The 26660-nt window shown below is 38.7% G+C and overlaps 1 protein-coding gene across 1 annotated transcript in view; it reads right to left on the bottom strand.

Annotated features, from left to right (window-relative positions):
• MACO1 (macoilin 1) overlaps positions 1 to 26660 on the bottom strand; it is a 60405-nt gene that overhangs the window by 12658 nt on the left and 21087 nt on the right. The window contains exons 5-7 of the mRNA XM_012750698.3: positions 26172 to 26350; positions 24078 to 24579; positions 699 to 857 (exon numbers count right to left, since the gene is read on the bottom strand). Of these exons, the coding sequence (XP_012606152.1) occupies positions 699 to 857; positions 24078 to 24579; positions 26172 to 26350 (840 nt within the window). The remainder of the gene's footprint in view (positions 1 to 698; positions 858 to 24077; positions 24580 to 26171; positions 26351 to 26660) is intronic.

Below are 26660 nucleotides of genomic sequence, written 5' to 3'. Positions count from 1 at the left end.
ATCAATGTTAGGACCACCACAAATGTTGATCAAAAGCAATAGAGAGGTTATTTGCCTGTAATGCTTTAGCTTTTGGTTATATTCCGGAAAACGTTGAACTCCTCTGTCAATGGGGAAAGCCCAGAGCTTATAATAGTAATCACTACCACACACATTGCTTAGAGTTTTAAAAAAAAGGACAGATGCACATTGAGTCAAGAAGTAATTCCAGAATGAATTAATGGAAAGCCTAAAGGAATTCACACAGAAGAGCTGGCTTTTTGCCTGCTCTTCAAATAAAATCAGTCAAAGTTCAATGTCATTTTTCAGTTCTGGAAATCAAAGTAAATGCAGTCTAATCCTCTGGAAACCTTCCCTCAAAGGAGTCAGATTTTCAAATTGTGGTAGAACCACTTGTCAATTTTACTTTTATCATCACGAAAGCTTAATAACTATTAATGTTGTAAACTAAGAAGTTATTTAATGAGAGAACTCAAAATAGTAATGTTAATAAACTGTTTTGTTCCAATGAAATACGTTTTTACAGATTTTATAAATATGTCGAATATCTTGTGCTAAATCAAGTATTTTAAACATTTTATTTTAAAACCTTTCAGCCGGGTCCCTTTGTCACCACAAATCTTGTGGTCCAATCCTTGGAAACAAGAGAAACAGCAAGGCTGCTGGGCTCCCGCCAAAGGTTGGAAAGGTGCACGTACTTGTTCTGCAGCAGCTCGTTCTCCTGCCGGAGCTGGCCCATTTCTGAGCGGATCCCTCGCTCGGTGCTTGAGAGGGAACTGATCTGACTCCGGAGCTCTTGTTCCACTTGTCTACTGGCCTGCAGGTCAGCCTTTAACTTTTTAATGTCTTGTTCCAGCCTAGGAGAAGGAGAAACACAGCATTTTCACCTGGGAAAGGGCACCCACAGGTCTGTGAGAGACCCTGGCTGAGGTCCCAGGCTGCTAGGTGGATGGCAGAGGACCCTGCTGGCAGCTCTTGCCATCCTGAGAACTCCTGTCCACAACGGGCTTAATTTTATTGAGTGATTCTACCTGGGTCCACACCTCTTCCAACTAGGATGTAACTTTCAGTTTCCCCCAAATGTCTGTGAACACTAACAGGTGAAGATGGCCTTTATGAGGATCTGAGCTGGTGATAAAAGAGAACAGGGAGGAAGAGGGTGGCTGAAGATGAAGGTTCCCTTCCCCCCACCCTCAGCAAGAGAAGAATGTTAAAAACAACTCTCTCATGACCCACCAGTTACTGCTTTGAGATATTCTGATAGATCAGAATTACTGTCTGAAATTCCCTCCCCACTGTGGACCAAGGAGAACAAACAGTCTATGACAACCTTCTGAAACTGCTACTAAATGATGTTCATACTTCTAGTGTTTGTGGCAGAAGGGCTCATTAAAGTCAACAACAATGAAAAAGGAACAGATCACTTGCTGTAAGAATTAAGAAAACTCCAACTGTGAACTGAAGCCAATCTTTTCTCCTCAATTCCTTACTCCTGTTCCATATAGTTTCTTTATTACAATAATAGTTTCATTTTAAGTCTGCAATCCCTAATGTTTTTGGCATCAGGGACCAGTTTCATGAAAGACAATTTTTCTATGAATGGGGAGATGGTTTGGGGATGATTCAAGTGCATCGCATTTATTGTGCAGTCAAACCTTCCTACTAATGATAATCTGTATTTGCAGCCACTCCCCAGCACTAGCATCACTGCCTCATCCATCTCACATCATCAGATGTTAGATTCTCATAAGGAGCACGCAACCTAGATTCCTTGCATATGCAGTTTACACAGTAGAGTTCGCACTCTTATGAGAATCTAATGCCACCAGTGATCTGACGGGAGGCAGAGCTCAGGCAGTGATGCCAGCGATGGGGAGCAGCTGTAAATACAGACGAAATTTTGCTTGCTTGCTTGCTCATCACCTCCTGTTGTGCGGCCCAGTTAGTGGCCCAATTCCCAACAGGCCACAGACCAGTACCAGTCCTTGGTCCAGGGGTTGGGCACCACAGTTTTATGTGATATGTATTGGGGACCTATACATATTGCTTAAAATGAAACTATTACATACATATATGCACACATAATACTGAATACATACATATATGCACATGTAATAATACATACATACATACAAATGTAATACTGAAAAGGGTAACAAAAAGTGTAAAATCAAGTCTCTTTCTTTACAATTCACTTTACAATTTCATTAGAGGCCAGGAAATAAACAATTAAAATGATTAAACAATAACACATGGAAGGCCATGATTAAATAAATACAATCTAGAACGAATGATAATAATAGCAACTATTTAATGAGAATTCATGTTTCAGACACTGTTCTATAGACTTTAATAGTATGAGCTTATTTAACCTGTACAACTCTGGGTCAAGCACAATTATTATTTCCATTTTTACAGATGAAGAACTCTAGGTCAGGAAAGGTTGCAGCCCAAGGTCACCCAGAGTCTAGCTCCAGAGTCCATTCTCTTTACTCCTAGGCCAAATTGTAGCTACGTCATCCACAGCATGGTAGAGGAAGAAGTGCTACCCAAGTCTGAGAAAAGAAGACTGGGAAGGGCTTTGCAGAGAAGATGAGGATTGAGTTGGGTCCTGAAGGTTGGGCAGAATTTGGAGAAACACAAGGGGAGGGTGGGGATATTCTAAATGAAGGTGAAAACATGCTCAAAAACTCAAAGGCAGGAACAGCCATAGACATTTGGGGGCAAGAAATCAGTCTAGCTTCTAAGGATGAATGGAAGAAAATAGGAAAGGATAGAATGGGTCTGACAGATGGGACCGTGGAGAGTGGTGCAGAAGGTCAGGCCAAGGGTGACTGCCATGTGAGACTTACAAGACACTTTTTCCATCAGGATACAAACTCACAGGTAGGTAAAGTCAGTTTGCTCTGATGAGACTCTTACGCATGTCACTAACCCAGTATACTAACAGAACCAAGATTTCTGGAGGGCAATGGTTATCTTTCTTTGGAACTGTCAGCTCTATAGACTAAGTCCTTACAGACATGTTTTTTGTTGTTTTTTTTTGAGACAGAGTCTCACTTTGTTGCCCAGGCTAGAGTGAGTGCCGTGGCTCAGCCTGGCTCATAGCAACCTCAATCTCTGGGGCTCAGCGATCCTACTGCCTCAGCCTCCCGAGTAGCTGGGACTACAGGCATGCGCCACCATGCCCAGCTAATTTTTTGTATATATATTTTTAGTTGGTCAATTAATTTATTTCTATTTTTGGTAGAGACGGGGTCTCGCTCAGGCTGGCTTCGAACTCCTGACCTTGAGCAATCCGCCCGGCTCGGCCTCCCAAAGTGCTAGGATTACAGGCGTGAGCCACCACGTCCGGCTTACAGACATGTTTTATTAAACACTAAATCCCCAGAGCCGACAACAGTAATCAACACTTACTCAGTATATATAGCCTGACCTCCCTTAGGAAACCAAAGAGCAGCTTTATTTACCTATTTGCCTTTAGGCAACTTTAAAAAAATCTCAAAAACCCCAAATCATAAAACAATGATAGTCACCTTGCAGGTGCAGGTGCAGTAGCCAGTCCTCCTGTCTAGTGCCTGGGAGCATGGCCTAGAAACCTTGTGTTCCAGAAGTACTGCTAGGTCTCCTGACACACCTTGCTCCCCAGGGAAGGGTCACAAGTCAACATCACACTACGCTTTCCCTATTGCCAGGGTTATTCCAGTTGAATGTACTCTCAGAGTCACTCTAAACCAGGCGTCCTCAAACTACGGCACACGGGCCACATGCAGGTGTTTTTGCCTGTTTGTTTTTTTACTTCAAAATAGGATGTGCAATGTGCATAGGAATTTTGTTCATAGTTTTTTTAAACTATAGTCTGGCCCTCCAACAGTCTGAGGGACAGTGAACTGGCCCTGTTTAAAAAGTTTGAGGACCCCTGCTCTAAACAATTACAGATCAGCATTTACACCATTGCTACACTCTCTCACCTGAAGTCACCCAAGGTCTGTATTCCAAAATAGGTTGATGCTGTCAGGTTATTCCCATTAAGAAGTTTGGCTAAAAAATGTGTTAGGTAATTCATCTTTCTTGATAAGTTGATTTCACAGTCTCAGGACTGCGTTTTTAGTAGCAAGAGTGAGTTTTTGGATGAGAATAGGGACTAAGCATGGTTTATTAACAGAGTATAAGTTCAGGGTCTAGACATAGCTCTGGTGCTAACTCTATGACCCTGGCTGGGCAAAGCTTGTAACTTTCCAGGCCTCAGTTTCCCACTCTAGGCTGATGATCTCTAAAGGCGCTCCCAGTTTGGTCTCAGATTTCTGAGCCTGACACACTTCCAGATGGCTCCTGATGTGCCTCTTTAGATTAGCAAACTAAGCCGCATCATATGCAGATGCACAGGAATCAGGTTCCACACAGCCAGCTGACTGGGACAAAACACACGCCACAGTTGGGAATGAAAGAAAAATTAAATCTGCAGAAGCTCGAGGTCAATAATTTTGTGTTTATTACTTACTTTCATTTTTTAATTTTTAAAAGCCAGTTTTCCTACCACAAACTAAGAATAACAAAGTTTATTCTGAGTGAAATTTTAGAGTTCCTTGAAAATTGTAAAAATACAATTTTTTGTATTTGTAAAAAAAATGTAAAAAAAAAAAAGAGCATTTAATGCCGCTATAAGACCCAAAAGTACAAAATCTAGAGTATAACTTCTGGAGACCACAGAACGCTAAACAACAATATACCTTTTTTTGTGGAACTTTTATGAAAATTTTGTCAAGTACAAATATCAGCACAATACAACAAAAATAAAGTGGTTAAAAAGTATGTTCACTTTGTGAAAACTCATAAATTATACGTTTAAGAATTGTGCACAGGCTGGGTGTGATGGCTCATACCTGTAATCCTAGCACTCTGGGAGGTTGAGGCGGGAGGATCATTTGAGCTCAGGAGTCTGAGACCAGTCTGAGCAAGAGTAAGACCCAGTCTCTACTAAAAATAGAAAGAAATTGGCTGGACAACTAAAAATATATAAAAAAAATTAACCGGGCATGGTGGCGTGTGCCTATAGTCCCAGCTACTTGGGAGGCTGAGGCAGAAGGATTGCTTGAGCCCAAGAGTTTGAGGTTGCTGTTAGCTAGGCTGATGCCACAGCACTCTAGCCCAGGCAACAGAGTGAGACTGTCTCAAAAAAAAAAAAAAAAGAATTGTGTATTGTTATGTATGTGTGTTATACTTCAATAAAAAAAGATTTATTTTAAAAAATTACAATCTCAGAAGACATTGAACTAAAATGCTTTAGGATTTTCATAACTGTTACCATTAATTTTGTAAAACTGTGAATTATTGTTTTCCAAGCTGTTGTAGCAAACCTTTTAGTTAATACCAGCATTCCCAATTTAAGAAACACTGATCTATGGGAATATTGCCCAATGGCATACAAAGTAAATTAAAGTGGTAAATGGCAAAATTCTCAGTAATTTTAAAAATTTATGATGGGTAATTTTTCACTGGCTCTTTAGAGAAAGCATTAATTTTACCTTGAATGTCCACTATATATTTTAACTCTTTACTGAGGTAGGCGATAACATGATTTACCACTCCGTATTGGATTTATTTTTTATTGTAAAAGTGATACCCAGTCAGCATCAAAAACTGAAAAAAGTATAAAGAATAAAAATGTAAAACTCACAATCTTTTTATCCAGACAGAATCACTCACTATCCACGGTTGGTGTACTTCTTTTCTGTATGTCTTTTTTTCTGTTTCTTCACACATGTAAATATATTTAATATTGCTGAGAGCATGCCCCATATATAGCTTACATAAGAACTTTCTCACACTATGGAAATTTTTCACAAATAATTAATTGCTACATAACATTTCATTGTATGGATATACTATACAATCTTATACTCTAAGACATATCTTAATTTTTATAGTTGCCTAACAGAAAAATTTATGCCATGAGTTTTAAAAGAATTATGTAAATTAGTAAATTGAACTGAATCAAGCAAGTCAAGTGTTAGAGGCATTTATTAAACAGATAACTACTACTTGTCTTAATGGTATACTTAACCCTTTGGTATTGAAGTTCAATACTTTCTGGGTAAAATACAGACATATAATTTATTAGTGTGAAGTAAGAAGTTTTGATTAAATGGTGTTATAAGGCTAATGTAAAAATTCATGGGATTTTATTAAAATGTCATTAGCTGAAATCTAAATTAGGAGCAAGTGTTCAGGAAGAAAATGAGGCAGAAGTAATAGTTCATAACCGTTGAAAGTAATTTCAGTAAGTAGGGATAGAAAGAACAGAGGAAAAAACTAACCCACAAGCTCAGACCCCCTTTATCAGAGCTAAATCTCACATTCTTCCCTACACTATGGAATTTTAAGGGATAAAAGAGAACTTTTCTCCAAAACAGCTACAATCTCATTAAAAAAAAAAAAATGGGGCCAGACACATCTTAACCAAACTTTAGTAAGGCTTAGCCAGGAAATAAATGTACTTCCTGTTTGCCCAACTCCTGTGGAACCAGTTTTCACACTTACAAAGGCCTGCCCAATGGCATCGCCACTTCGCCACTTCGGACACAGGGCTCAAGGCAAAGCTGGAGTTTGTGTACAATAAGTATGTCCATTTTTGCCCAATTATACAAGCCAGGGTTCTAAACTGTTACATATTATGTCTAGGCATCTTTCCTATCTAATTTGCTGATAATTTTAAAACATAGCACTCAACTTCTATGGAAGTTGTGAAGCTACTTCTGAATCGTAGTATATTACCTAACTCGAAAGCAAGAGTTGGGACCCATCTACAGCAGCAATTTCTCAGGTCCCCAAGTCAGATGCTGGGCTGACTTCAAAGCAAATTTATCAATCTCTCTTACTAACCACTCCAAACCTTAATGCATCTCACCTTCACCCTAATCTTACCCAACTAAGGTAAGCTGTAATGTAAATGATTGATAACTATTTAATTTTGCTGGGCATGGTGATACACCTCTGTAATCCTAGCTACTCAGGAGGCTGAGGCAGGAGGATGGCTTTAGCCCCGGATTTGAGGGTGCAGTGCACAATGATTATACCTGTGAACAGATGCTGCACTCTAGCTTGGGCAGCAGAGTTAAACTTGGTCTTTAAAAAATAAAAAAATAAATTATTTAATTTTAAAAGAGTCATTTTAATAAAGGCTAATCTCCTAACTGACCAAAGGAATGTTAGTCTTTCAGGCAGGCTAAATAGAAAAAAATGTCTTTGAGCATCTGGAAAGATATTTGGTAAGTAAAACAAACTATAGTATTCAAGTGTCAGCTTTTAGTTAAAATGTTTTTTTTTTTTTTTTTTTTTTTTTTTGAGACAGAGTCTCGCTTTGTTGCCCAGGCTAGAGTGAGTGCCGTGGTGTCAGCCTAGCTCACAGCAACCTCAAACTCCTGGGCTTGAGTGATCCTTCTGCCTCAGCCTCCCGGGTAGCTGGGACTACAGGCATGCGTCACCATGCCCGGCTAATTTTTTTTATATATATATCAGTTGGCCAATTAATTTCTTTCTATTTATAGTAAAGACGGGGTCTCGCTCTTGCTCAGGCTGGTTTCGAACTCCTGACCTTGAGCAATCCGCCCGCCTCGGCCTCCCAAGAGCTAGGATTACAGGCGTGAGCCACAGCGCCCGGCCTAAAATGTTTTTTTTTAAGTATCTGAAAAGGTAGGCACATATTATGTCTAAATGTTTGTAATTCTTATCTTTTGTGAATTACTTGAATTACAGAGCCCACACCTCTAGGACTTCACTGAAAGTTTAAAAGTCTCTAGGGGCTACTGCCAATAACTTCACAGTTTTATAAAGTCTGACTGCAGCTTTATGAGGCCTGACTGAGAGCTCAGGGGCAGTTTAAGGCATCAGGGCTGTAAATTTCCCCAGGAAGCAAAACCTACAGAAAAGAGGCAGACTTTGTTTCAGCCAGGACTTTACCTAGAGATGACTAGGAGTCACAGCCCATACTCATTCTAGAAAACCACCTGAGTATCTATCTCTGTAGGCTGCTGGCTGGGCCCCAAGAGTTCATGGGGACAATGAGGAGCCTTGACTTTGCTGGTTATCTCTGAACTCCAAAGAGCATGTGACAGAGATGCTCTAGGCTCTGCAACACATTACTTGCCTTGCTGCTTGCTAAGAGAAGGGCTTCAAGACAGAGATCCAAGACACACAGTCAAGTGAAGGAAAGGTGGGTTTTCTAATAAATACTCACACCAGCCCAAAGAACTCCTTGTTTATAGACATATTCTGCATTTAATTATACCACTCCCTTGGGAGGAATGGCCTCCAGTTTTCATCTCACTCATTCTTTACAGCCTAGTTAAAACAACAACAAAAATTTCAAAAACTTTCCAGCATGAGGCACCCAAGTTCCTTTTTGGTGCTTCACATCTAGCACCAAACCACTGCCCAGTGCTGGGTTTTTGTTGTTGTTCTGGTGTTTAATCTTTTCCTGTGTATGTATCTTAATTCTAACAAAATTTAAAGTTATCTGAAGCCAGAGACTGTGCTATAAAATTAAAAGCTGGGACTTTATTTGTAAAGTTTCTTCAATCCTTATAGATCATTTTGCTAATCCTTACTCTTATGCTCATCTCCTCAGTGCTTAGAATAGAACAGAGTCAGTGTTACAACACAGGAGGCTCTGGAAATAACCTATCTCTAGCAGGCCCTCATATTTTTAATTTAAATAGTGGCTGAAGGAGACAGGGGTAAATGGTGTTTGCTTATGAAGGCAGCAGGTGCACATGAAAAGAATGAATGAAGAGCAACTGCTTCATCTTGATAAGTACCTAATTCCATTAGGAGTTCCCCTGGTATACATTAATCATACAAGACAAGACTCGTTTAGGGACTACACAGCTGTCTGTGCAGAAAGCTGAGCTCATAAATCAAAGTTCTGCCCCCAGAAGAAATGCCAATTACCCTCTGTACCAACTCCTCCCCCAACCCTTTCCAGGTCATTCACACCAACAGGACATGTGGCATGGGTCATTCACAGAAAAATGTATCCTAGGTATACAGTGGATGTATCCCATCTTAAGTGAGGCCTACACTGACTTGAAGCTGCTCCCATATATTCTATAAACCACAGCTCTGGAAATACCAACATAGAACTACCTCAGGTCTCATTGTGGTGGCTACAACTGCTTACCAGGCACAATTTTCCAAAAATAAACAGCTTGATGACCTTACTACTAAGTGAAACAAAATACTACTATATTACAAAGTACCTTATGTCTCTGTTCCATAGTCTGTCAAACAAAAGGCAAACACAATTTTTTTAAGGAATATAAAGAGAGACAGAAAAGAATTCTAGAGGCTTTCACACAACTGGTCATTTAGGGAAATAGAGTACTGACTTCTTAAAGTTCCTTAAGAATAAAGCTATGTGTGCCAAGAACTAGTATTTTTAATAAGGTCCTTAAAGGCATATGGTCAGATTTCATAGTTTGTATCAAAACTTCTTAAAATGTTCACATCTATTCCTGCTTTTTCAAATGACTAAAAAAAAAAAAAAAAAAAAAAATGTTCACATGTTGATGCAGCAATTGGAGATAGATACAAGGATTTATGTCAAAGCATGTTTGTTGTAATGAGAAAAAAATCAGAAACACTTAAAGTATTCAACAGAAGATTGGCTAAATAAATTATAGCATATTCATGTATCTGACTGCTATTAAAATATTAAATAATTAAAAATCATTCAGGAAGAATATTCAATGATATAAGAGAATGCTTAAGATATAGTCAGTGAAGAACACAAGTTATAAAACATATAGTAGGAATTCGGTTTTGTAAAAACATGTATATATGCAAAAGAAAAAATGCTGAGAGGACATATGTTAAATAGTGGTTATTTCTTCATCCTTAAAATCATATATAATAAATATGTATAACTTTATTTTTAACATTTTAAGTATCATTTGATAATTTTAAAAGAAGAGACTGTTACCTGCCTCCCATGGCTGTTCAGTGTTCACTGTCATTCTCAGATCTGCCCATGCCACAGGCCACTTTCAGAATAACTTGAAAGCCTTAGGGAAAATCCAACTCTGTATAAACTTTTTAGGTCACTCTAAAAAAGAGGAACTTTCTGAAGAGAATGCCTCAGTTTCTAAATCTCTATCAACTACTTTCTATTCATCAGTTTCTATCAAAACAATAGTTGTTCTACAGCTAGATGCTGTAGCTATGGCTTATTGTCTCATTCTGGCTCTCTTGGGAAAGGCTCTGGGCTACATACACTGGCCGCAGGAGAACAGGCATCGCTCTGACCTTAGGCTTGACTGTACCACATATGTTACAAGAGAGGGTGCTGTGAAATCCAGATTCTAAACCAGTATACTTGGGAAGTCTGAATAACCAAGGGCCCAAATCCTGAGTTTTGGTTTATTCTTATGCTCCAAGAACCCCGTACAAAAATATCTTAACATGGAGTAAGTTACCAGCCCTGGACACAGGCAACCTAAGCAGCTCTCTATACAGTATGGTTTGAGGAATGCCAAAAGACTCCAAACCATCCTTCTTATCACGAGGCTGTTCCTTCTTCTTCTAAGTGATGTGAACGACTAACAGGTGTGGGAATTCAACAGTAAAGGGGGTAATCTTTGATTCTGGGGAGGTGTTTTGTCAACATGGGCCTGTTTTCTAGGACTGCAGGAAACTGAAGGAAGAAATGGCAAAAAGGACCCATTGATACTTGGCAGATTACTTCATGGGATTTATCAGATATTTCCTAACAGAAAAGTCTTTGCCATAGGATAGTCAAGTTCTGATTGGTGCAGCTGGGGCAAGAGGGAGCAAAAGTTCAGGAACAGAGGTCACTAACTGGTAAGCCAATCTAGCCCATAAACATGTTGTATTTGACCCTCCTCCTACATGATATTAAAAATGTTTTTAACTAAGAGATTTCATATAAAGATATCTGTTTTCAGGATCTCTTTAAAACATCAGAAAGTTTAGCAACATTGGCCCTACAATCCCCATGGCAATAACTGGCTGTTCAGTGCAGTACTGAATGACTGAATGCGAATAATGACAACACCGGAGCCCAGAATGTTCACCCCAGCGTGTCCCACTCCTTCCTGTTCCCTGTCCTGCTCCTCTGGGAATGTGAGTCTGCAGCACTTGCTGTGGAGCCTGGGTGGAAGGAGTAGGGGCAATGGTCCTTTCCAGTTCATTATTTCATGTTTCTGTTTTGAATCTGTTGGAATAGTCTAACAAGAACAGTAAAATGTACCTTATGATAGAGGAGAGTTGTCAATTCTTCCTATAAAAAAGAAACCAAAACTTGTTTTAATCCTGAGAGTCCCAGCTGGCTAGAAGAAAAGGTCTAAGAAGAAGTCCCCAAGAGATATGCAAAGACTGAAATATACCCACACTGGCTGGCAAAGTATCCAAAAAGCCAGTTTCTAAATGATAGCATGAGTAATATTTAAAGAATATGGTTCCTTCTCCTTGGGATCACCTCCTCCTTCAAGGAATCCACCCCCAGTCCCCTTAGCTGGAAAACTCAATTGATTATGTGCCAGCAGAGGTACTGACTCAGAATTTAACACAAAGCCCCTCAAAGTTTTGTGGCAGTTCCTTCTCGATTCTAGTCAGGAAACTTTCAAACAGTCTATTTATTATAGAAATCATTGTTTTGATAGAATAAACTCTCAGGACTCAACATTGAAAGTGTTTTTATGTAGACTGCCCCCAAATAACTTATGTGTTATTTTATAATTTATTTATCCATCCAACATAATCACCTTCCTGCTTAGCCATCTGAACATGGAAACATTATATAAACTGCTTGCTTCAATTCATTTATGACTAGTTTCTAAAATGCCATATGGTTTTCAAGTCACAAAATAGCCCAGTTTAAGTATAAAATCATCATGCTTCTATTACCACATTTATATCCCAGAATATTATAGTTTTAAATCCCTACAATGGTTAAAACAAACTCAAACCATATTGTAAATTAATATAAAAAGGGTTAACCAAGTTAAACTGTAAGCACCTAAAATATTATCGGCTTAGCAGAAAATGAAAATAAATCAGGTCTGACAAAGTATATCTGCTCAGACATACTGCCAGACAAACATAAATCAAAAACATGTTTCCCCAGAGACATAAAACACACTAAACTTACTGAATAGACATATGGCTCTACTAATTTTTTCCCACTTCATAATTTCCAAATAATTGAGCAGTAGCTATATCCAACATTTTTAATCTAGTCTTGCTAGAACCTCAAAGTATTCAGTTTTCATAGTCCTTATTCTAAAATTTCATATATATATTTACTATAATTTTGCCTTTATAATTTTTCCTCTCAGCTAGAAATGGAGCCATTACGACCCCCAACAATTATTATATGCTCCATAGAAGCAGAAAGGCCTATTTTGGTAGCCCTCACTCATAGGGAGTCAAGCAAGTTATTCTGCAGCAGTAGGGTGTTAGCACCATGGTGTGCAGGCACCTGCAGGGAAAGCAGCCAGGATAAAACCCCCAAAGCCCAATTCACTATCTCCCAAGGTCAGATTTTCTTCTTCAAACTATTCCTGACACACAGGTAAAATGCATTCAAATACAGAAGAGAAAAAAACGAATGCATTATTCTCTGTCTAGCACTGGAGATAATATATAAGCAGCCAAATACATTCTAACCTGGAGGATTTCCTTGGAGCAAAGGTTGGAACAGAAACATGGGATCTAAGCTATCACTTCTGCTACCACAAAGAGAATGATCTGGAGCTGGCAAGGACGCAGAGGGCCAGACCCACTAGGAAAGATGAATAAGACAAGGCAAACTGAGATGTTCTTCATGCTCTTGGCTGAGATGTGGCTTATGTCCAGATTCCTTGGCCCTGAAGCAACCAACTTACTGCCAGAGCAAATTGATTTTTCTTTCTGACAGCAGCACCTCAGAAGATTTTTCTCTCCTTGTCCCTTGTAACTTCTAGAAATTCTTGCACCTCCTGAAAATCCTTTGGAAAAAGTACTGAGAGAGTACTGGATTTTAAAATTTCCTGGGAAATACCAAGAAAAGGGGTTTGGTATAGAAAGCCTTTCTCTTTTTTAGAAATAAAATTGATAAAACCTCCTCAAGGCGGGGCGTGGTGGCTCATGCCTGTAATCCTAGCACTCTAGGAGGCCGAGGCGGGCAGATTGCTCAAGGTCAGGAGTTCAAAACCAGCCTGAGCAAAAGTGAGACCCAGTCAATACTAGAAATAGAAAGAAATTAATTGGACAACTAAAAATATATAGAAAAAATTAGCTGGCGCATGCGTGTAGTCCCAGCTACTCGGGAGGCTGAGGCAGGAGGATCACCTGGGCCCAGGTATTTGAGGTTGCTGTGAGCTAGGCTGACGCCACGGCACTCTAGCCCGGGCAACAGAGTGAAACTCTATCTCAAAAAAAAAAACTCCTCAAAAACAACAAATAGTTTGACACTAGATGTCTGGTCCTTGACCAAGTGTAATGTAATATTTAGGTTTTCTAACTTCAGAAGCCTTTGAAATGCACTGTGACAAAATTCCTGAGCCCCATCTCTCAGTCCCCCTGCTAGCCTCCCTAATATTTGCCCTGCATAAAAGTGATATTCATTCATTCAATAAGTATTTATCAAGTATCTACTCTGTGCCAAGCACTTTATACTATGATGGAACAGAAAAAAGGATTTCCCTGCCCTCACTGAACTTACACTCTATTAAGGACATATAAGCCTGTTGTAAAAATTCAAACTATACAGAAATAAACAATGCAGAAAATAAACATCCTCTATAGCCAACTACAATTGACCATATGGTGTGTGTGTGTGTATATATATATATACATAATATATATATACATAATATATATATACATATATACAAAATATATATATATTTTTAGAGACAGTCTCACTCTGTTGCCGGGGCTAGAGTGCCGTGGCATCAGCCCAGCTCACAGCAACCTCAAACTCCTGGGCTCAGGCGATCCTTCTGCCTGAACCCGAGTAGCTGGGATTATAGGCATGTGCCACCATGCCTGGCTAATTTTTTCTATGTATTTTTAGTTGTCCAATTAATTTCTTTTTATTTTTAGTAGAGACAGGGTCTCGCTTTTGCTCAGACTGGTTTCGAACTCCTGAACTCCTGACCTTGAGCGATTTGCCGGCTTAGGCCTCCCAGAGTGCTAGGATTACAGGCGTGAGCCACTGTGCCCGGTTGACCATATGGTATATATTATCTCAAATAATTTTCTGTGCACATGAGAAATATATTTTTAGTGGGCTTGTACTTTATAATCTGTTTTGCTCTTCCCTCCCCCTTCTACTTTAACAATCAATCTTGAATTCCTTCCATTACCTTCTTTTAAGAAGAGCCTCCACCTTTCAAGAGAATCCTTTGTTCTATTTCCCACTTAACTAATGTGATTCTCCACTAAGGACTATTCAGGGCTGTGAGGGAGGAGTGTAATGACCCATAAAAAGCCACCTCCCCTGGGTTACCAGCCTGGGGAATGTTCTATCTCCCGAACTGACTGCTCTGTCTTACTTCAAGCTTCAACCCCATAGACACGTCTTAGCTTTGGATTTTATTCTTGTTGTGTGTCTATAACATTGGGTGGTGTGCTTTGCATCTTCTTGCCTGCTTTCTGTTGCAACTTGGACCAGTACCTTTCTTCCTTGTCCCTGGAGCTGGGAGCTAGCCTCACCCATTCCTAACCCTGACCCAGGCCAGTTCCCTAAAAGAGACACGCAAAAAGGAAAAGATGGACAGTAGTAAGAACAGGGTCTTTTTGTTCTTCCAGTAAATTGCATTAGCCCCTAATTTTCCCTGTTGCTTTGATATGCTTCTCTAAGATCACAAAATAGGGGTATCTTGGATTGTCTCTTCATTCTGCTCTGTTTCACAGTTAATTCACACCAAATCTTAGTGAATCCACTGATTATTAAAAATCACTATCTAAAAATGTGGCCCCTTCAATTTTCAATGAATATATAATTTTAAATTTAGTATATCTTACAATGTAGGGAAACAAAAAATGGAAAGTACTGTAAACCATCTCCTTTTATTTTTTCCCAAAGAGTAAGACCACACACACTAAGGACCCTTACAAAAGTCAGAGGTTACAAAGCAATCTTAAATGCTGGTATCTGGAAGGCAAGATTAAATTCAGAAGTATCAAAGTCTGTGAATTGCTACTGAAACACATTTGATCAATCTGTCTAGCAAAGTCTAGTCAAACAGGAAAGCTGAGTGTTTTTAGCTTTTTCTATCTTCCTCCCCTCAAGAGAAACCTAAAATCATAACAAAACATAGATACAAGATTTACGTGGACTACATGGTGCAATAAAGGGCAATGACATTTTGCTCACCAGCTTAAACTAGAAAGGGATGAGTTACAAATATTCATATCACAGATGACTAAAACACAATACTAATCAACATTCTCTCTGATAGACTAGAACATTATATAGCCTACTTATAAATTACATTATCTATATCCTCTAAAAATATTTCTCTAAGGCCCAGATCTCGTAATATAAGTTAGTTCCTGGATATAAGTTAAACCCTTCTCAGTGCCAGTGAATGAGTTAAAATATCTGAAAGTGCTTCTCTATTCCTCCCTTGCCTCTGAGGCAAAGCCACCAGTGGCTTAGAGATTCCTGAAAAAATCCTCAGAAAAGTTTTCTCCATTTCCTCCCAGGCTTTCAAGTTTCCAAATAAACAGAACTAACAGTAGGAGCAAATCAAGTTATAACATTTTTTGTGTGCCTAAAATAACCAAATGAATTTAGAGAAGAATAAAAGAATATTCAATATATTACAACTTTACCCAGATTTCCATATTCCCCTTTAGGTTCTTCCTCCTTCCATGCTTCAAAATTTCCAGGAACTCACCATTATGGCAATGACCACATCCCAGACCCAGGCCTTTCAAGCAGAAAGAGGAACATAGTCAATGGTGGCCTCTCTGCAGGGTAAGTTGACCGTTATATCTGTGGTCTTAAGACTTCCAGTTTAGGGTTTCTAGGTCTGCTGCTGCTAAGCTAAGCTTACCCCAGAAATAAAGAGCAAATCCTATGCTGGGGGGCTCTAGGCTGTCTGGACCAGACTAATTCCCAAGCTATCCCTAAACACAGTTGAATTCTCAGAGATCCTGAAAGCTTTCAAGGGTATAAGCAGCTGCCCCCCTTCTGTTCAGAGATAAGTACACCGTGTGTCTTTGGCAAGAGTAAGAATTTTCAAAACACAAAAGTATCTCTCTAGTAGAAAAGAAAATAAATGAACTCTGACATTCTAAGCACTTATTCTATAGATTGAGGCATGAGATCATAAAATCTAACTCTAATGCAATCCTTGAACCAATATTAGTTGTGTTTGCATTTAAAACAAAAACACAAAAAACTATGAAGCAGAAAAAAAAAGAAGGTTGATAAACTTTTTTAAAGTAGCATGATATAAGAAAGAGTTCTAAAAGTCAAGATACTTCAGTTCTGGTCTTGGCACTCCCACCCTAGTTGGGTCACCTGGACCAGCCACTTAATTTTCTAGGGCTCATTTACTTCTGTGATAAAAAAGATACGGTTGGAAGAGGCCAGTCTAGTTATCACTTAGATCTCTTCCCGTTGCAAAAAAATAACCATCATTTTAAATTCTACTTAATTTTATTAAATGCTACTCTACTAGGCAAACTGTGAATACTTTGCCTTTATGACTCTTCACACCAGACAATTCAACTGCTTTCAGAGCTGATACTATATTAAAAATAAACACTAAAATAAAAAAGATGAATCTTCTGTCTTGGATACAAAAGAGGCAGTAGAATGGAAATAAACAGAGAAGAGACTTTTGCTTCAACATTTCTACAGACTATGGATCACTTTGTATTTTGTTAACTCAAGGTTTTGAATTCTCTCCCTTAACCAGGAAACTGAAAGAAGTCCCAATCCCCAATAAGAAACCAGTCTTGGGCTGTTTTGAGAGGGAGCTTTGTGCCAAATGCAAACAAAACTGTCGATCCCTCTGCATGCTGGCCTTGAAACTTCAGGATAGCAGTTCAGGTGTCACAGCCTGATCTGCCTGATCCTGGAGAGTGACTGATGAATGACTGCACAGGTTTACCATGGAATATTCCACACCACATGAAAACGAGGGTTAGGCTAAGTTGAGAAAATGATTTTGATATATTTTAAGTGAAAAAAGCAGGACACAAAAACAACACATACAACTCTAAAGGCACAACTATGATACAATTGATAAGCTGGACTTCATTAAAATTCAAAATTTCTGCTCTGCAAAATACACTATCGAGAGAATAAAAAGACAAGCCTCAGATTGGGAGAAAACATTTGCAGAAGACCACTGATAAAGGACTATTATTCAAAACATACAAAGACCTATTAAAATTCAACAATAAGGCCGGGCGCGGTGGCTCACGCCTGTAATCCTAGCTCTCTGGGAGGCCGAGGCAGGCGGATTGCTCAAGGTCAGGAGTTCAAAACCAGCCTGAGCAAGAGCGAGACCCTGTCTCTACTATAAATAGAAACAAATTAATTGGCCAACTAATATATATAGAAAAAAATTAGCTGGGCATGGTGGCGCATGCCTGTAGTCCCAGCTACTCGGGAGGCTGAGGCAGAAGGATCGCTCGAGCCCAGGAGTTTGAGGTTGCTGTGAGCTAGGCTGATGCCACGGCACTCACTCTAGCCTGGACAACTAAGCGAGACTCTGTCTCAAAAAAAAAAAAAAATTCAACAATAAGAAAACAAACACTCCAATTAAAAAATGGACCAAAGACTTTTAACAGACACCTCACCAAAGAAGATATACACATGGCAAATGAGCATACTAAAAGATGTAATATATGCCATCAAGGAAATGCAAATTAAAACAGTAAGACACCACTATACACTTATCAGAGTGGCCAAAATCAGTAATACTGATGACACCCAGTACTGGCCAGGATATAGAGAAACAGAACTCACATTAATTGCTGGTGGAAATGCTTAAAATGGTATACCCATTTTGGAAGATAGTTTGGCATTTTCTTATAAAACTAACCATACTCTTAGCATATGATCCAGTAATTGCATTCCCTGGAATTGATCCAAAGTAGTTGAAAACTTAGGTCCACACAAAAAACCCGTACATGGATGTTTACAGCTTTATCCATAATTGCCAAAACTTGGAAGCCACCAAGATTGTCCCTGTAGGTGAATGGATAAATAACCTGTGGTACACCCAGACAGTGGAATATTATTCAGCTAAAAAAAAAAAAATAAGCCATTAAGCCATGAAAAGACATGGAGGAATCTTAAATGTATTACTAAATGAAGCCCAGTCTGAAAAGGCTGCATACTATATGATTCCAACTATATGACATTCTAGAAAAGACAAAACTTAAGGAGACAGTAAAAAGATCAGTGCTTGACAAGGGTTATGGCGAAGGGACGGATGAATAGGCGGAACACAAAGGCTTTTTAGGGCAGTGAAACTACTCTATAGATACTATACTGGTAGATACATGCCATTGTAAATCCACAGGGACTGTATAACACCAACAGTGAATCCTAATGTAAACTAGAGACTTCGGGTGATAATGATGCATCAATGTAGGTTCATCAGTGTAACAAATGTACCACGCTGGTGGGGAATGTTGACCATGGGGGAGGCTGTCTGTACATGTGTGGAGGCAGGAGGTATATGGGAAATCTCTGTAACTTCCACTCAATTTTTCTGTGAACCTAAACATAAAATCTATTTGTAAAAACACTACATAAACATTATGGCCACTGCTATATAAAATTAGGTGTGGAGGAGAAAATACAACAAAATTTTAACACGATTTGTGTCATGGTGGTAGGACTATTTTCCCCTTTTCTCTAAGTTTTTAATAAGTTTCTCGCACTCAAAATATTTTTAAATTGACCACCAAGGAAAAACTTTAAACAAACCTCATTCTAATTTACATTATTCTTTTCTAACTCAGCAATTAGTTAAAACAACCAATTTTCCTCATTGCTTTTTCTGGTTTTGATCAGAATTTTTCCCTTATCAGAGTTAAAAATATTTAAAAAAATTTTTTAACACACAAGCAGATTATATATAAAAATATTTTTAATAAAAACATTTTTGACCCATCAACATAAGTCTGTTTCAATTCAGAAATCAAGCTGGTAGAAACAGGGTCATTGTGTAAGATAAATATTTCTAAAACCAAAAGAAGACTCTCGACTGGCTTCAGCAAGTTCCCAAACTCTTCCAGGAAAGGACCCTATAGGCCACACTTACTCCCAAGTTCCTGGCCTTCCCTCATATTCTTTTACCTTAGCTATCTACCCAGCACCTTCTGTTCCATATTCTCCTGTACTTCCTTGTAGACCAGAGCCTTATCCATTCACTCAGTTCCTGGCTCCCATGTCATTTGTTGATTCAACAAACATTCACTGACCACTTTATTTTTATATAAAGATATAAAAATGAAGAGACCCAGTTTCTGACCTCTGGAGCTCACAAACTAGTGAAGGCAAAAGATCCTCAAAAAAGACCAATTATTAAACCTTGGGGGTCAGTATACTTTTTCTGTAAAGGGCCAAACAGTATAAATTATAATAATATATATGATATTAATACTATAATCATATATAATATATATCATAATATTCTCAGCTTTGCAGGTCTCTGTGGCAGCTACTCTACTCTGCCACTGTAGCACGAAAGTAGCCATTGACATTATGTAAATGAATGAGAGTGGCTGTGTTCCAATAAAATTTATTTTTACAAAAACAGGCAGTGGGCCAGATTTGGCCTGTGTGCTGTGATGTGCTAACTCGTGGTATACAACACACTAGAGAGAGCATTCCCTGGAGCTGAGAAAGCTTGAGAAAAAAACCTGCCAGACTGCTTGCCCCTCCACAGGGAATGGCCATCAAACGTTATTTGGATAGCCACACTGATCTATAAGAATTCTTCTTGAAATTGGTGTAGCAGTAATGAATTTTTCTCCTAAAAGTCACTGAATTGGTTTCTTGAAAATGGTAGTTCTCAACTATGGTGTTGATATAGACAATGCTGTTGCATATATTGCAATTAATTTATTATCACAGTAGAGTTACTGGTTAATATAGTACTGGTTTTCAAATTTTTTCCTAAACACTTATAAAAGGGTAGATTAGGGGTGGGGAATCTGTGAGGTAGATCAATCTTATCCCTAAAGCATCCCTGTGGAAGTATAATTAGCCTGGAACTGTCCACAACTCTGGGTGTGCCTGCAGAAATGAAGGGGGCTTGTATACCATCAGCCTTGTAGGTTTGCATTAGAAGGAGCCTTAAAGACCACTCAATCCAGTCTTTTCCATCTGAAGATAACAAACCCACTCTCTAACAACTCAAACATGTCAGGTTTAGATCAGTCACAGTCTTATTAATATTCATCAAAACATATGAAGTCAAACAAAAGGAAACACAGAAAATAGCCAAGGACAAGAAGTGAAATAAGGCATCCTACAACCAAGCTGGATAATTTGCTTAGACAGGTACCTTTCCTTTTAACCTTCCAGTGTTGCTCATCACAGAAAAATTTGAAAATGTATGAAAGTAAAAAGAAAAAAACAAATGCCCAATACTATTAAGGGGTAATAACTATTGTTAACATTTTGGTTCCTTTTCCTTCAAATCCCTTTCCTATGTATATGAGGGAAAAAATTGCTTTTAATTAAACTGCTTTCTCCTTTCTTCATGAAACATTATGACATAAGTACTCTGCCATGTTCTTTAACATGGCTCAAAAGCATCATTTTGTAATGCCTGTATTAAAAGTCCATCAAATGGGCCAGATACAGTGGCTCAGGCCTGTTATCTTATCACTCTGGGAGGCTGAGGCTGGAGGATTCCTTGAGCTCAGCAGTTCGAGACTGGCCTGAACAATAAAGAGACCCCATCTCTATTAAAAATAGAAAAATTAGCTGGGTACAGTGGCATGTGCTTATAGTCCAGCTACTTGGGAGGCTGAAGCAGAAGGATTGTTTGAGCCCAGGAATTTGAGGTTGCAGTGAGCTATGATCACACCACAACACTCTAGCTGGGGTGACAAAGTGAGACTCTGTCTCAAAAAAAAAAAAAGTCCATTAAATGGATGAATCATAATTTATTTAAATTTCTCCCATTGTTGGATATTTAGGTCATCCCCTTATTTTTAATATCACATTAAAAGTTGAAAATAATCCATAGAAGCTTACAAAACTACTTAAATATAATATATTCTATTTATTTATTTGACAGCAAGTAGTTCTCCAAAACAGACTAACACCTGGGGCCCTGTAGGTCAAGGCAGAGTACAGATTAAAGAGGTGTATTTCCCAAGCACAGCCACAGGGACACTGTACCCACGTCATAAGCCGCAGTTTACTGGAAAACTGGCCATCTGGGTCCTTGAACTTCTCTACTACAAGTAGATCAGGCAGTAGAGTCAATCAACATCACAACTGGGATGGTGTCACAAGATTGAGCCTTGACTGCTCTCTCTGCAACAACCAACAGAGGAAAACTGATTTAGCTTGACTGCTATTATTAAAATTGTTTAGGGCTGGTACAGTGACTTAAGCCTATAATCCCTACGCTTTGGGAGGCCAAAGTGGGAGGATTACTTGAGGCTGGGAGTTCAAGACCAGCCTGTCAACATAGTGAAAACTTGTCTATACAAAAAAATTAAAAATCAGCTGGGCATGGTGGCTACCTTCTGTAGTCCCAGCTACTCAGGAGGCTGAGGCAGGAAGATCACTTGAGTCTAGGAGTTTGAGGTTACAGGGAGCTATAATTGCACTACTGCACTTTAGCCTGGGCAACAAAGCAAGACCCTGTTGTCAAAAAAAAAAAAAAAAATTGTGTAGGAGAAAGGATGCTAAGTAGCTTGTAGCAGATGTTTCATGTATAGCATTTACTGAATTTGTGGGATATTCCTTTTGAAATAGAAGGTCACCTAATTGGTCTTTCTCCCATGGGCATCTGGAGGAGGGTTCTCTGCTGAGTGTTTGCTCTGCAGAGCACAATGGGCAGAATGTCCTAATAGATGTGGATGCCAGCCAAGCAATAGCAACAGTATGCTTTCAAAAGTAGCCTAGGGGCTATGAAAGAAACCTCTAGAGCAAGAGTCCTCAAACTTTTTAAACAGGGGGCCAGTTCACTGTCCCTCAGACCATTGAAGGCCACTGGAGAGTGCAGTGCACATTCCACACATGCGCGCACTGTGGGCCTGGGACGAGTTGGCTGCTAAGCAGGACAGGCAGTGGCGGCAAAAACACCCGGCGGGCTAGATAAATGTCCTCGGTGGGCTGCATGTGGCCCACGGGCCATAGTTTAAGGACGCCTGCTCTAGTGCTTATAGCAGAACCCAAATATATTTCCTTTAATCTAGCTACCAATCAGAAAATCAAGACAAATTAATAATCTAGTTCATATAATTTATAATGCTGGATATCTTCCCTCCTAGAATAAACTCTCTGCCTTTAAGAAAGCCAAAGGAAAAGGAATATAAGATAATTTACTGGAGGGGGTGAGTTAACAATTGCCCTCTTGAGTTACTTACACATAAAAAGAAAGGCTCCAGTTCAGATTTTGTCTTCCAAATTAAAGATCTGAGGTGAAAAGAATACATTTGTGTTTGCCTAACATAAGTCATATAAAATACACCAAACTTAAGGCTGAGCCAGTCAATGTAATATAACAATGTTATTCTTTTAATTAAAAGTGAGAAGGGCCAGGTGTGGTGGCTCACTCCTGTAATCCTAGCACTCTGAGAGGCCAAGGCGGGAGGATGGCTCAAGGTCAGGAGTTCAAAACCAGCCTGAGCAAGAGCGAGACCCTGTCTCTACTAAAAATAGAAAGAAATTGATTGGCCAACTAAAAATAAATAGAAAAAATTAGCCGGGCATGGTGGCATATGCTTGTAGTCCCAGCTACTCCAGAGGCTGAGGCAAAAGGATTGCTTAAGCCCAGGAGTCTGAGGTTGCTGTGAGCTAGGCTGATGCCATGGCACTCTAGCCTAGGCAACAAAGTGAGACTCTGTCTCAAAAATAAACAAATACATACATACATACATACATAAAAAGTGAGAAAATTTCTAATTAAAATCCATGTCTATGATATAGCACATCTTATATTTTCCTGGTTAGAGCTGGAACCCATACTACTAAGTGAAGTATCCCAAGAATGGAAAAACAAGCACCAGATATATTCTCCAGCAAACTGGTATTAACTGAGTAGCACCTAAGTGGACACATAGGTACTACAGTAATAGGGTATTGGGCAGGTGGGAGGGGGGAGGGGGGCGGGTATATACATACATAATGAGTGAGATGTGCACCATCTGGGGGATGGTCATGATGGAGACTCAGACTTTTGGGGGGAGGGGGGAAATGGGCATTTATTGAAACCTTAAAATCTGTACCCCCATAATATGCCGAAATAAAAAAAAATAATAAAATAAATAAAATAAAATAAAAAAAATCCATGTCTAACACTGTGTTTGTCTATGGAATTTTTAGAAAGAGATTACTTTTCAAACCTAACTCTCCCAGAGTTATCTAGAAATAATTCATATTCTAAGTATAGAAAAACAAACAAAAAACCAAGCACAAGGTAGTAAGGACAACATTCTCAACACCCCCCCCCATCTGTATCTGTTTGACAACTAAAGAGATTTGCATGAACAGGCACAAAATCTTTCTGTGTTTATGCCAAAAGAACTTTGGATATATAAACAGAAAAGAACAAGGACTAAGAAGTACCTTTCAATACTACTAAAGAATCAAGTTACACATAAATTTGTCACATGTGGAAAGTAATCACTGTCTGTCACACCTTATGTAGAACACTGGAAAGAGCTTAAGTCAATGCTTCAAGACAATTAACACACGGTGGCCAACCCACATAAAACAAGCACCAAAATGTCACTGGTCACAGTATCTGATCACAAATAACTCCTACAGGCCCATATGGGAGTGTTTGTTTTTCAAAAGTATGGCAAGTTTATTAGAAAATGTTGGTAAGAACACAGCATGCACACTTACTTACCTTACCAGAGCATCTGGTTTGCTTAGCTGGTTATTAGGAATACAGTTTTCCATTAAGTCCTTGTGTGTACTTGGGCTCTTGCTAGTGCATTTCTGCTTCTTCTCATTCTTACTAGATGAGGAAGGAATGCTCCCATTTGTGGCGCTGTGACTTCGAGGGGAGGAGTTCACAACTCCACTGGCATTTTTGTAATTTTTTGAGGAAGCAGTGCATGAGTCCTCTTTCAAGAGATTTTCTGTACTTCCCACAAGATCATTATTTAATCTTTTACTATTGATATGGTTTTCCATATACTCAATTTCTTGTATTTTAGAGTCTACAGGTTGTAGAATATTGTTGTTATTTATTCCAAGGTTGTGTTTTTTGGCATCCTTGTCCTTTTCTTTCCCTTTTTCTCGGTATTCTATCTCTGGCAAAGTTGTGGAGAGTTTTTTGTTGGCTGGGATACCTCCGTTGTGGTGTATAAGGATCGAGGAATCCATATCAGGTAATCCTTTGGCTGCTACAATACCAAAAACAAACCAACAAACAAAAAAAACCACACCGGAATATTTAGTTTTTCAAAAACAGAACAGATTAATTCAATAAATTACTACCTACACTTAGAAGTTCACTACATTAATTTGCAAACTCATTTAGAAGCTGTAATTACAGCACATCATGCTAACTTCAAGAAGCAAATCCAAATACATTTGAGAGGCTGCCCATTTAGAAAATTACCATCAATTATGAACATCAAGCCATTGAAGGTTTGGCCTTAAAAATAAGATCAGGATTTTATAATTAAGTCACACTTTATGTCAGTCAAATCAAACTTATTTATCACTGGGGTCAGAGGACAAAAGTAGATCCTAAGAAGCCATATTTTAAATAATGGATTAAACAAACTGCTAATTTTACTGAAAAGAAAAAGGTTAAGTGAAACAAAAGAAGAGGAATGATTTTAGGGTATTCTTTTTCTTGACTCTAGTGTTGAGGTAGTCTCTTTTATTTACCAGACTACTCATAAAGAATTGTCTGTGGCCGGGCGCGGTGGCTCACGCCTGTAATCCTAGCACTCTGGGAGGCCGAGGCGGGCGGATTGCTCAAGGTCAGGAGTTCAAAACCAGCCTGAGCGAGACCTCGTCTCTACCATAAAAATAGAAAGAAATTAATTGGCCAACTAATATATATAACATAAAAATTAGCCGGGCATGGTGGCTCGTGCCTGTAGTCCCAGCTACTCGGGAGGCTGAGGCAGGAGAATCGCTTGAGCCCAGGAGTTTGAGGTTGCTGTGAGCTAGGCTGACGCCACGGCACTCACTCTAGCCTAGGCAAGAAAGCAAGACTCTGTCTCAAAAAAAAAAAAAAAAAAAAAAGAATTGTCTGTATCAGGTCTATACATTCCAATTTGTTAAAGTCTACTAGAAGAGAGATTTTTGAACTATCTCAGGGAAAAATATTTGACATACATTAACTAAAAACATGACCTCAAACCTTTAACTTACACACCAAAGAAAACTGGATTGCTGTCAATTTATCTATTTCTATTGGTTAAATGCCCATGAGAGAGGTCCTATCAGAAATAGTTCAATTTAAAATCTACATTACATTATACACACCACTTAGATTAACATATCCATCTTTGCTCTATTTAGAAGAATTTCAACTTATAAAACTCAATTCTACATGCCCACATCTCTTTCTTGCTTATACTTTGGTTCTTGGCTTGCTTCAATTACAAATTCACATAGTTACATACTATTTTATTGCTGAGAATAAATATTATAACAATCACAATATTAAAATATAAAATAAGATATAAAATATTTTTTAAATATTTTATATTTATATTTATTTAAAAATATTTCATTAAATATTTAAAATATTTTTATTTTTATAAAGTAAACCTATTTAAAAGCACAGTCTTCAGAGAGTAGGTAAAAAACATCATTCATATTCTGTATTTCATGGCCAAACAAAACAATGGCCTTGAGGAAAAACACCAAAAACCAGAAAAATCTAAAATTCTAGCTATTTTTATAAAAAAGAAAATTCTACTGAGAGACAAAATAACTAGCCTATTGAACCAACAGCTTTAGGGTAAAGACCTACCTTCCTCGGCCTCTTTTTCTTGCTTCTGTAGCATCTGTTGCTCTGGAGGGAGGGCTTGTTGAAGAAGCTGCATGTAAAATTCGTTCTCTTTTTGCACTTCTTTTTGCTTCCTTAACCGCATTTTGTAGCTTACATAACTTTTGAAGCCAAAGCCCAAAGTTACCACAGGGTATCCAATACTAGAAAGAAAACAATCCAGCCAGTAATTGCAAATTTAAAACAACACATGCATCAAGCACATGAAGATACTTATGACTAAGAATTAAAAAATAAATTCTAGTTGATGATGGTAGCTGTTAGTAGCATTCAGAAAACTCATAAATAAAATGTCTGCTGTGGAAATCAGAGGCAGGTGGCACATAGAACAAACCTGTAGGGAACAGGACTGCTAGAACATAAGAGGACACTTCCCATCAGACTTTAGCATTCTTCAAACTAATTAAAGGAGTCACCACAGTGACTGTCAGACACAGTGGCTAATGTCTTTGA

The sequence above is a fragment of the Microcebus murinus genome, chromosome 2, assembly GCF_040939455.1.
Source record: "Microcebus murinus isolate Inina chromosome 2, M.murinus_Inina_mat1.0, whole genome shotgun sequence".
Taxonomy (NCBI): domain Eukaryota; kingdom Metazoa; phylum Chordata; class Mammalia; order Primates; family Cheirogaleidae; genus Microcebus; species Microcebus murinus.
Note: the sequence above shows the minus strand (reverse complement) of the source record. Positions and strands in the feature narration are given on the sequence as shown.